Consider the following 12457-nt stretch of genomic DNA (forward strand, 5'->3'; position numbering starts at 1 on the left):
GCATTTATCTTCCTGGGCCTCGCTTGCCAAGGGCTCGTCTGTAAAATGGGAATAATAATTGTCTCGACTTCACAGAATCGTTATGAGGGGCCCGTGGCATAATGTAGATAAAAGGCTGGTGCGGTGAGCGCTTCCTCAGTGTTCATGGTCGTCTTGGTCGTTGATCGCGGAGTGGACTTATTCACACACTTACTGGGTCTTCTTGGGCAAGTGACTCTGTTCTTTAGGCTTTAGATTTAGGAATGCTTTGACAATTTATGGAGATAATATACACATAAAGGGCCTGGAACCCGGCACTTAGGGCCCAGTCACGCTAGCAGTTATCACCAGCTGGTACTATTACCATCAACGGCATCACTATAGTCAGTGCAGTTGCCGGTGCGTGCAAAGCCCTAGGAGTGTTTCCCGTTACTGTTATCGTTGATGACTGACTGATGATTGATCAAAATTGTCCTGTGCCCCCTTTATTTTGGGGGTGCCTGGCAGCTAAGGAGAGTCAGAAGCGGTCCCTGCCTTGGGGGCTACCAGGTCAGGGGGAGCCGCAGGCCCATAACCGGTGGGTTTTGATGAGGCAGGGGAAGTCTGAGCTACTGGAGGGTCCACATGGGCCCTGGGAATGGTGACCAGGGGGCACCTGCCAGTGGGCCTGGAGGCTGCATGACCCTCAGGTGTCAGAACGGGCCCGGGCGTTCCCATCAAGTCTGTGTTGTCTGTTTCCAGACCGAGGAGATGCCAAGCAGATCTCGGGGGTATCTTTCCCTGGAGGGCCACTGCTGGTACCACTGGCAGGGGGGCAGGATTTGGGGAAGGGCCACCTGCCACGGGGTTCCTGCTGGAAGACAGGGATGTCTGCTGAGGGTGTTTCACTGTGGGATCAGAACCGGGGCCCGGAACTCCGGGATTTTGAGGGGGAGAGAGAGTGAGAGAGAAGGATGGCGGGAGAGGCTGAAGGGAGACTCTGCAGTGGGGGCCCCTAAGGGGTCTCCTGGCCAGCTCCCCACAGAGGCCAGCGAGCCAGAGGCCCTGACCAAGATCACTCAGCTGCAGAGGGAAACGTCTGAATGAGGATAGAGCTGTGTGTCCAGCTGGGGCCTGAGGCCTCTCCTCAAAGCCCCGTCTGTAGCAGAGAGCTGCTTTTAGAGGTGATTGATGGGTTGATTAAATTTGTCCTGAGCGCCCATTATTTCTGGTGTGTCTGGCAGCCAAGGAGGGTCAGAAATGGACCACTTTCTTAAGGCCTTATGACTGAGCAAAGCCTTCTAGGTAAGGGTCCAGCGGTCACCCTTCAGAGGTCCTGAGCACAGTGCGGTCACGGCTGCCCAGCTCTGTCCCCCTGAGCCTCAGCTTGCTGCCAGCCAGTGTGGGTGGATTGGGGAGGATTTGGGCCCTGGAGTCAGATGGCCTGCGTTAAAATCTCCCCCTTCCAGTACCCGCTTATGATTTGACCTCTCTGGGCTTCGGTCCTCACCTGTAAAGCCAGAGGGTAATAATAGTACCACTAGTAATAGCAATTGCAATAGTGTCTACGTCCAAAGGTGGCATCACCTGGGAGGGACCGGGGGGGTCGTTCTGCTTTTCTAACCAGGCTCTGCTCTGGTTGGCCGGCGCGTGTTCCTGCTCAGTTGTCAAATACTGTGACTGTCTCCCTGCTGACCTCAGTGTTTTGCCCTGAGGATTAAATGAGTAAAGACGTGCTGGGCACGTAGCAACCATCACTTGTTATTTTCCCGTTTATCATCACACCTCACATTTATTGAGGAATAAGGATGTACCAGGCACATCCAGGCACTTTCTGTCTATTTAATCCTTACAACACTCACTTTACAGATGAGGAAAAGGAGGCAAGGAGCAATTAGGTAGTTTGCTGTGAGCCCCGCAGTTTAAAGAAGCAGAGAAGGGATTAGAGCCCAGGTGGTGCCCCAGCCCGAGCTCTTGACCAGCCCTTCAGCCAGCACCTCTGGAGCCCATCCTAGTTGCAAGGGTGGGGTCCAGGGTGGTCAGCCCGGTGCTCATGCGGTGGGACAGTGCGGCACGGCCGGGCCCCTGCATACCCTTCTCCCAGGTGCGCTCCAGCCCCATCCCTGCCCACACTGGGGCTCCTGCCGGCCATGGGGCTGCTTCTAGCGTCCCCAGAGCCTTTGGCTATTGAAGGCTGGATCCTGTATCAAGTACTACTTCGTAAAACCCCTACTGTGTGGGCACCCGCTCTTATACTGTTTCCATGGCAACACCCTGGACCTTTGCCATGACCTTGGCTTTGGCACAGAGGGGCCCAGACTCAGAAGGGTGGAGCCACGTACCCGAGGATGCACAGCTGTGCGTGGGAGTGCGGAACTACGAACCCGAGGGGGCTTGTTTTCTGGGAGCCTGGAAGGCCTTCCTCTCCCTGTTCCTGGTCTTGTGAGAGAGAAGGGAGCTGGAACTCACATCTAGAGGCCTGGGCAGATGGGCCATTTGCAGAAAGGAGCTAGACAAAGCCCGGGTACCTCCCCAGCGGAGGCACAGCCTCTGGGGCCTCGCCCCCTGCCTGGGCACGCCTGGGGGCAGGGGCCCAGCTGTCTGTTCGCCCACCCCTCCCTCCCCCAGGGCTCACGCATACAAGAGCAGACTCTGGGGGCTGCACAGGGGCTTGGGGGCTGGCAGGCTGGGACCCTCGGGAGTGTATCCATAGCAACCAGCTCTCTGAGGACTGGGTTCCCATGGGGCCGAGGCTGCTGTTGGCTGGAGCGAAGCGGTGAGGTTTCCGCCTCCCCCTCTGTTTACGGGTAATAACAACATCACCCCAATTCCAGCCCCTTGTGGGCAGACCCTGGCCCTCATCGACTCACCAGATTACCACGGTGCCCTGTCCGGCGTGGGGTGGGGAGGTAGACTGGGTGCTTTCACACTCCATCTTCCTGCAGGGTAAACAGACTGCCAGGTTCACGGGCTTGTTCAGGTGACAGCTTTCCGTCACCCAGAGCAGGGCTGTGTGGGGTGGTCTTGGCGTGGAGCCAAGAACGGCAGCTCAGACAGTGGCTCTGGTGGGCGCCTGCCTGGGGTCCAGTCCCAGCTCTCCTGATCACCGGCGCTACGCTTTGACCAAATGATTTAGCCTCTTGACACTCCACTTTCTCCATCCCTAAAGTGGAGCTTGCAGAGTCATTGTGAGTAATTCAGAAGAGACGGTGCCTGCACATAGTAGGCTCATAGTAGGTGCTCAGTAAATGTGAGTTGCGATCATGATTCAGCGGGAATTCAGCGGCGGTGGCTGTCTTTCCCCTGTTCTTCCCTTTCCCTCTCCACACCCTCAAGCATGTTCTCTTCCTGCCCCGGGACCCTCTGGGGTTGCTCGGGCCACGCTGGGGAAGGCAGCCCTGGCTTAGGTGCCAGGGTTCAGCTTTGGCTCTCCTGGGCTGGGCCCCGGGGAAGGCGCTTATGCAGAGGAGGTGCTTTGAATGCCAAGTTCTATTTTTCTGTGATTACGTCTCCTAGCGGGGGCTGAACCTGCAGAGGAGGATGGGGTCTTTGGGGGATAGCAAGAGGGAGATGGACCCAGAGGAGGTGTTGAGGTGCGGATGGGGGGCAGCAGGAGGTAGACAGAATGAGAGTCCTCGCCTGTTCTCCCCGTGCTGTGTTCCACAGCCTGGCCTGGGTGCCTGCTCCTGCAGACCCTGGGCATCCCTGGTCTCACATGCAAGGCCCAAAGGGCCATCTTTGGGTGGGGGCATATGGGTATACATGTGCCTTAGTGAGTGTTGGTGCTGGTGAACCTGTGTGTGTGCACGCCCGACTGTGAATGTGCGTGTGTATACCTATGAGTCTACACGTGTGTCCACAAGGGTCAGTGCACACCCTTGTGCCATAAGCTGCTTGTGCATCCGTGGGTGCATTGGGGAGTGATGGGTGTGATGGCTGTCAGGGTTCCAGGGAGAGAACTGAAAGCGTGTGTGTTACTGGGGATGCTCCGTGAACTCGTGGTCCATGAGGATGTCTCCACTTCTCTGGGGGTGTTGCACTTACGTGTCTGTGTTACAGGGAGCAAGTGGGTTGCGGTGTGTAGGGGTTGTGGGTGTGTGTGAGGGTCTTGCGTGTTGGTGGTGAGTTGGGGCGAGGTATGTAGGATGTTTGCAAGTCTGTGTGTATATCCTCACATGCGTGTCCATGCCTGCGCATACGTGCTCTGTGTGTGCGTGTGAACACCCAGGCTCTTTGGTCAGCAGCTCCTGTGACCACTCCCCTGGGATTCCCCGGGAGCCTGTTGCCCCACGAGGCAGGGCCCAGTCCTCTTCCTGCCACTGAGGGGGGACATTTGGGGGTATGCTGTCGTCCTGTCCAGGCAGGCTCCTGGTGATTGATCTTTCAAGCACAGTGAACCTACTTCATTCATCTGCCCCGCGGAGGAATAGCACTTGGATCATGAACTGCCCCCCCCCCGCACTGGTCTGGACTAGCCGTGGCCGTGGCCTTGGCCGTGGCCTCTAGAGACTTCCAGCCAAGGAGGTGGGGGGGGCACAGTCTCCCTTGTCCAGCAGGCTCCTCTGGGCTTCCTCCGCGTGGAGCTTCCTGGGGCGTGCTTCATTCTTGCCTTGACCATTCACTCATTCATTCATTCAGTCAGTCAGTCATCCATTTAAGCATCAAGGACTCATACTTGCCAGGCAGAGTGGGTGAGGGACACATGTGAGAGGGAATGAATGATTTTGATGGTGGAGAAGCCCAGGGTCCATGTGCTCCATGAGCACAGACGAGGAGCTGAGCCGAGGCTTTGCGACTGTGCCCCTCAGAAGACTTCAGTCCCTGCTGTCTCTTCTGGCCTGAAATCTCCTCTGCCTGTTGTGAGGCTCCCCTGTTCTGTTCCCCGAGACTCACCCATTATTCCCGGGTGTTTCCGTGCTGAATGCCTGCTTCCGGGCCCAACGCTGTGGCTGTTCTGAGGACATACTGAATGCCCAGGTCTCCCGAAGCACTGGGAGCAAGGCCCTCTGGTCTTATCAGTACGGGCCCTGGAGCCCCAGCGGGGACCCTGCCTGGAGCCCGGAGCTCCCAGCACCAGCTGGTCCAGTTGTTTCTCCATTCCTTTATTCAACAGTCTCTCAGCAGCAGTAGGAATCATGATGAAAGTTCAGTGCTTATTAGGCACTCGCTCTGGGCTGGGCCCTGTGTTGGGTGGTGGGGATCCAGGATCCCTAGTCACCGTGGGATGACTTCTCTTTGTCCCTTCTGCCCTCATAGAAGGCGTGGCACGTGTTATTTCCCAACTTTGCTCATTTGTTCCACAAATGCTTCCTAAGCACGCAATCCTTTCTGGGACCCCACAGGTGGACAGAACGCGTCCTGGCCCTCTGGGTGCTCACACTGCAGTGCGAGCAAACAAATCAACTGGCCACGACAAATCGTATGCGGAGCAGCTAGGTGCTTTCTGCGTGAGCTCAGGGGCCCGGGCAGATCCTAAACTCACTCTGGGGTGGGAAGAAAAGGCTTCCCAGAAGAGGTGCCATTTGAACAGAGTCCTCAAGGATGGAGAGGGTATTCCAGGTGGAGGAAACGGCATAGACAAAGGCCCGGAGGTGAGACCAGGCCCTTCAGAAGAACTGCAGGTTCGGGTGGGGCTGAGGTGGGGCTGCGACAGCTGAGCCCTCTGGTGGTTCGTCCTGGCTGCATCGGTGAGGGTTGGGTCTCAGTGCTCAGCCAAGAAATCCAGAGTCTTGCCCTGTTTTCCAGAGGTCGAGGGAGGCCCCATCATCCCAGGACCCAAAGTAGTCTTCAAAAAACTTAGATACTTTGAATTCCCACACCACCCCTCCCTCTTCATAAAAACGCACAGCCGCAGCCCTTCCCCCACTCAGGCAACACACCTGTCCACAGTGGGCTGGTTTCACACTGAAGCTCCACTCTTTGGAACCAGTCTTCGAGAAGCTTTGAAACTTTCCATGTTCTCCATTTTTCTGCCCCCCTCCCCACAAAAGCGGTTGGTAATAGCTCCCCGTGTGTGGAAGCCAGCTGTAGGATCACCCGGGGCCTTGTGTGTCTAGGGCAGATGAGGGATTCTTCGTTCACCCCTGAGTGTCAGGGCTGATGGAAGCAGTCTCCCCTGCTTGGCCACTTGGTTCTTAGGGTAGGTAAATGGATGAGAGAGTAGTTGGATGGGTGCAAAGAGAGATGAATGGATGGATGGATGGATGGATGATTGGATGGTTGGATGGATGGGCGGCTAGATGAATGAATGGGTGTGTGTGTGTGTGTTTAGATGGATGGATGGGTAGACAGGGGGTAGGTAGACAGTGATGGGTAGACAGATGGATGAACAGACGGATGGATGGATGAGTGGATGCAGCAGGCATAGATGGGTGGAAGATGGGTAGATGGATTTGAGCATACCCCAAGCAGAACAGCCTGCCTCAGCTTCCTTTCTGTGGTTCTGCTGTGTGCCCTCACCTTGGGATGGGGCAGGGTCGAGCAGAGGAGCAGCTCCCTTGCAGTGGAGCCTGTCCCCACGTCCCCAGGCTGAATCTGAGTTGGATGCAGAGGCAGGTGGGAAGAGAATGGCCTGGAGAGAACTGGGAGTGGATCAGAGCCATTCTGGGAAGTCTTGAGCCATGGCCTCCAGGAACTTTTGCTTTCTGCTCTGTTCTGCAGCCTGGCTGTCTAATTCCTTTCCTTTTGGTTTCCAAACAGAAGAAGACGTACCAGTGCATCAAGTGTCAGATGACCTTCGAGAACGAGAGAGAGATCCAAATCCACGTTGCCAACCACATGATTGGTAAGCATGCGTTTCCTCCCACCTGTGCTGCGGCCGCTCCTCGGGGTTGAAATGTTTGGTTCCAATCATCATTTCACTGGCTTGTAGCTCAAAGGATAGAGTCACTGCTGCTGTTTCTGCGACGTTTCAAATGGGACTAAAAACGTGAGAACTGGAGCACGTTCTCCGCCCGAACCTTCTTTTCGCGCGGCTCCACTCCCATTGCAGTCCAGCTTTTGACAGTCTCTTCCATTTCCCAGCATAAATTTCCCTCCATTTCTGAAATGAAGTGCTTTCCAGTTGTCAAGCACTCAGGGGCAATTACGCTTCAATTTCGTATGTCATGGCATCAAATAGATTTAACTGCTCACGTTTCCCCACTAAACGTGGGGAATTCCTCAGGCACATTGTCAAAACAGAATGCTTACAGAGTTATTCCGCTGCTTTTCCCATTCCTCTTCAAGCGGTCTTGGACTTTGGGAAATTCAGCCTTTAAAGAAGGGAGCTTTCCAAGTCCCATCGTGTTCCCACTTGGCCCGAGGGATGGAGGGAAGCCTTGAGGTCTTACTTGCCTTCTGTGGGTGGCTGTGGTCTCCCTGGTGGCTAGGGAGGCCCTTGCTATAAGAGAGGGCACAGCGGATTTCTGGTGGCATGGGGCTAGCCCAGGGGGTGGGTTTGGCAGTGAGGGCCTCGAGAACTTCTGGAATCTTGGTGCCCTGGGTCTTTGGCGGAAGCGTGGTCACCTTCTCCAAGACTCCCGCAGTCTGAGTGATGAAAGATCAGGCCTGGGTTGAGCATCCCGACCCTGACCTTCTCTCCATTTTTCTGCCTCTCATATGTTCTCATTAGAGTCTTAGCAACAGCCATGCCAACAGAGTGCTGTTTCACAAAACCCTTGACTGCGTACATTAAAAAAAGGTCCACTGAAATGTCCACCTCAGTGGATCCTCACGAACTGAGCACACTTGGGTAACCAACACCCAGGTGAAGAAGCAGACCATTCCTGCATCCCAGAAACCCCCCTCGGCCCCCTCCAGCCCCTTCCCCCACCAACAAAAGGGCCTCAGCATCGTGATGCTAACACCATAGGTTACTTGCGGTCGTTTCGCGTTTTATGTAGATGAGATCACACCGTCTCTGCTCACGTGTGTCTGGTGCCTTCTGCTTGTTCATATTAGCGCCTGTGGTTGGACATTGCCCCTTCTCACGGGTGTATGATGTTCCATGGTGTGAACACGTCGCCATTTATCAGTTCTTGATACACATGCTGATGGGCATCTGGGTAGTTTCCTTTGTGGAATTGTTTCAAATACTGTGCTGCTGTGACCATTCTTGTATGGGTCGTTGGTGGACACGCACATGCGGTTTTGATGGGAATGTCTCTCCGACTGCAATTGGTGGGTCACAGGATACGAGTGGGCTCCCCTTCAGTAGATACAGATGAATACAATTCCAAAGCGGTCGGTTGTATGAAGTCTCCCTCCCACCTCAGCCTGTGAGAGTTGTTCCACATCTGTGCCATCATCCACATTGTACATAATAAGGCCCTTCTTCAGTGGAGCTGCGGTCCCCTGGTCCCCGCCAGCTGCTGCTCAGTGAGTTTGGGTACCTAGCGTCCCAGTGACTCGGGGCAGGTCCCCTGAAGGCGCTGAGCACAACTGGGTGCCTGGTGGGGCTCCCTCAATGACGAGGGGACCTGAGAAGCACGGGAGGGGCAGGGGACCCTGGGAATTCAGCCCGACGGGAAGACTGGTGACTTTTTAGTTCCTTCTGTGTGAGGCCCCTGCTGAAGCAGAAGAAGGAAACTACTCTGTCCGTCACTGGCTGCTGAGCGCGCTTTCACGGCAGTGTCAGGGAGGTGAAGGCGAAGATATCTAAAAATGTTTGCTTTTGTAGCAGGTGTTAATGTGCGCTCTTGTTTGTAAGTACGAAGGTCGAGAGGCTGGCTAATTGGACCACGGTGATTTCAAAGGTGTTCCTCCCCGCCTCCTTTCTCCCTTCCACCTTTCCTTTTGCGCAGCACCTGGAAGCTGTGTGTCCACAGGTGGAAGGCGAGGGCTTGCTCTTAACTGGAGTGGTGGAAGATGTGAAAGGAGGATTTGATTGGCACTTGGGTCTCTGTGTGAGCAGAGGGTGGGGCTCCTGCAAGAAGTCCCGGCTGGTGGCTGGAAAGGGCCCCTCACCAGGCTCGCTTGGCAGTGCTGTGAGCTGGCCTGTTCTCAGGATGCACGGGGTATGGGGATCTGGAGAGCAGGCAGCAAGGAGCTGTTGGTCTCAGAGCCTGAGCGTCCAGGCAAGACGTTTATGCAGCTGCACGAGGTCTCACATGCAGGCCCTTGGCTCGGGCTAGGGACCTGCTGGAGCTACACCTCCGGTGGCAGGGCTGTATCTCCTCTCACTCTGCCCTGCCCCCCTCACCTGCCCTTCCTTCCCCCACCTCATCACCTCCATCAACCAAAGAACGTTGAGCACGTGCTGCATGTAGAGACCTGGGGTGGTCCCTGTGGGTGATAGAGGGTGAAGGGTTCATGGCCCCTGCCCTCAGAGACCTCGCAGCATCCCGTAGGAGACACCACAGCACCACTCTGCAGTGGCGGGAGGTCACACTGGGTGAGGATGCTAACAGCTGCCGTGGACTGAGCCCCACCACAGGCCGGGTACTTGTGTAGCTTCTAGTTCTCCACCTCACAGAGGAGGTTTAATGACTTACCCAAGTTCTTCCAGCCAGGAAATAGCAGAGCCAGGGTCTGGATAAAAACCAGACTCCCTCCACTGTGTGTGGCTCCCTCCACAGTGTGTGGCTCCCCTGCCAGGGCCTGTGGTGGAAGAGACCCAGCCCTACCCTCAGGGGTTTCCTGTCCATGGGGGAGGCTGATGGGCATCCAGTAAGCACAGTGTAGTGAGGTTGATGCTTCCGGAACAGGGACTGCTGGATCCAAATAAGTCCATCAGGAAGGCCTGGGTATTGAAGGGTAAGGAGGCGTTTTCCCTGTGGTTTAGGGCCATCCCTGGCAAAGGGAGCAGCTTAGCAATGAAGGACAGTTGCTAGAGAACAGGGCCCTCGGAGAGCTGATTGTAAGGAAGAAGCAGGTCCTCGAAGGATGTGTTGTGGTTAGGCTTAGAAGGTGGAAAGCAGCATCTGTGGGGGGACTGCGGGGTGAGCAAAGCTCAGAGTCAGGGGCAGAGGAGGTGACTGGGGAATGGACGAGCCCGACTTGACTAGGATGGAGGCATCACACGTTGTAATGTCATGGGCAGTGAGGGTGGGGAGGTGGCTTGGGGCTGGACCATGGAGGGCCTTGAAGGCCAGGTTAAGGGATTCGGGTTTGGACTTGACCCTGTAGGCTGGGGTCCAAATCTGGGGGCCCCTTGGTGGGTGTTTTATTTGGTTTCCCTTGAGAAACCAGGAGAGGTGGCAGCCATGGCCCATATTCCCACACAGCACGGTTGATGGGAGCTGGGCAGCAGCTGGAACCACAGGCCCCACCAGTCCCTGTTGTGAGTTGGGGGGATGCTTTGCTCATTTGTGGCCCCCGCCTGGCCCCTCCGGGCACCTGAGTGTACAACCTTGGGCTTACACACTAGGGAGCCATTGAAGGTTTTGGAGCAGAGTATGGCCTGGTAGTAGCTGGGTGCTTTGGGGAGATTAATCTGGGTGCAGTGTTGAGGGGGAAGAAAATGGGATGAGAGGGCACGGTATGGACAACTAAGTGGGAAGGTATCAGAACAAGTTTTAATAGAAATCCTTGAGAAAGTAAGCCAACGAACAGAAAACAATAGTTAAATTCGACAGAAGAAAAATAATGGATCTGATGAAGATGCTTATCGAATTTAAGATGTCTAGAGACTGGAACTTAATGGAACAATTCTAGGACAGATAATACTTGGGAGAAGTTAATATCTGATGGAATGTTTGCTTTGTTTATTGTCTGTGTGCCTTTAAAAAATAAACTCGTTATGCAAAATAAAAAAGCAAAAAAAACAGAGACCTGCCCCGTCTGGTCCAGAGGTGAGGGAATGAGGCAGGGAGGGAAGGGAGGAGGGAGGTGATGGAACTTATATTTGGCCTGTGCTGTGTGCCTATTGGCCCTGGTGGCTTGGGGAAGGTGGCGGGAGTGACTGTGGGAGGTGTGAATGGAAGAGAAGCAGGTGCGCGAGCTCTGGCTGGGGGCTGGCGCTGCAGCCCCGGTAGACACTGTCCAGTGTCCCTGTGGACAGCTTCCCCTGCTAAATGGCCCAAGCCCAGAGTGGCTGCCTGGAGCTGGCGGGGGTAGAAGCCCCCCTCAGTGGCACCGAGGGTACTCGGCAGATAGACGTGACGCCGTTCAGCTTGGTGGCGTTCTCATAAACTCGGGGCACTGGGGGTCTGAGGCAGGCCTCCCCAGGGACCTGGACTGTGGGAGCCCACCCCCGGGGGATGCTAAACTGACCTTTTTATAGCGGGTTGGGGGGGTGCCTCATCGTGGCTTTGCAGCCTCCAAACCCCTGGAATTACGATGACTCAGGGACACGTCTCCTTGGAAACATTTTCCCAGCACCCCGCTCCTGGCTGCCGCTGGTGAGGGCGTGATTTGGAGCTGATCGAAAGGCAAGGGTCTTTTGAAACTTTTCAGTGGCGGGGTCTCCTTTGAAATCCCCCCTCCCCACAGACAATGAGACCCCCCTTCTCTAGGCTTCCCCCAGCTTTTGAAATGGTTTTAGACACTCCCTCCCTGAGCAGACACATCAAAAACTTGGAGCAGTCCACAGTTCTGTTCTGTGACCTCCTGTGGGGACGACCTGGCTCCACCCAGCTGCCCCTTCCTCACCTCCCCCTGTGCCTCTCTCCCCCGAGATCCCCCCCCGCGCCCCACCCCCCGACACCCTGGAAAATGGCTCTGCGGGAGGCCCCCGCCTTGGGCTCCCCGGGGCCTGCTGAGCGAGAGCTGAGGAAGGCTTGTGGGGGGCCTGGCCCAGAGACAGAGCCCCCCGATGGCTGGAGGATGAGCATCTCCCAATGTGTGTTGGGCATGTTCTGTACAAGACATGAACAGCCCCCCCAGGGCCCTTGGGGCCTCAGAGCCCCGGGAAGCTAGTCCGCCTGCTCTCTCCTCATCTCCTCATCCACTCGCAGACCTCTCCCCTCCCGGTCTCTGTCAGGCCGATGGCTGGACGAGGGGTCTGAGAACTTGTCCTTGAAATAACGAACTTGCTATGACCCAGGTTGGCCCCAAGGGAGTGACTCAGCCTCTGGGCCCTGGTGTCCTAACTCAGGGCTTCACAGGCCCCTGGGGGGAGCCCCGAGGAGGGGCAGAGCTGGGAAGGGACAGTCCTCGGGGGAACTTGTCAGGGACGTTTGCCCTCCGTGTCCTTGGAAAGTGGCTGTGGACCCTCTGGCAGGCAGCCAGGCCAGAGCTGGTCCCGTCCCGGTGGGGCATTAGTCATTCTGAAGATGTTATTTTCTTGGTCACGTCAGCCTCTTTCCCTGGGTGCCTCTTAAGGCCTGGGCTTTGCTGTCAGCAGTGAAGAAATGGGGGGCATTTGGAAGATCAGCCTCTCCCACCTCCTGCTCAGGCCTTTAAAATGCCCCCCATGCTAGGCGGGTGGTCCTTGTCTGTCTTCCTGGTACTGTGGCAGGATGGGCCCTGGTCCACCTAGAAGGGAAGGGTCTGCTCAGGGTGTGTGTGTGTGTGTGTGTGTTGGAGAGAGAGGGAGATTTTCTGCCTTCTAAGTTTTTAAGAAGCACATCCCAGGAGA

General features: G+C 56.0%; 1 protein-coding gene across 7 annotated transcripts in view; it reads left to right on the forward strand.

Moving 5' to 3' along the window:
* Positions 1-12457, forward strand: part of ZNF423 (zinc finger protein 423) — a 284391-nt gene that overhangs the window by 149543 nt on the left and 122391 nt on the right. For all 7 annotated transcript variants that reach the window (XM_029209172.1, XM_029209183.1, XM_029209154.1 and 4 more), the window contains one exon: positions 6658-6742. In XM_029209172.1, coding sequence (XP_029065005.1) covers positions 6658-6742 — 85 coding nt within the window. The remainder of the gene's footprint in view (positions 1-6657; positions 6743-12457) is intronic.

This window comes from Monodon monoceros, unplaced genomic scaffold (genome assembly GCF_005190385.1).
Source record: "Monodon monoceros isolate NGI ecotype Baffin Bay Population unplaced genomic scaffold, NGI_Narwhal_1 Super_Scaffold_10, whole genome shotgun sequence".
In the NCBI taxonomy this organism is placed as follows: domain Eukaryota; kingdom Metazoa; phylum Chordata; class Mammalia; order Artiodactyla; family Monodontidae; genus Monodon; species Monodon monoceros.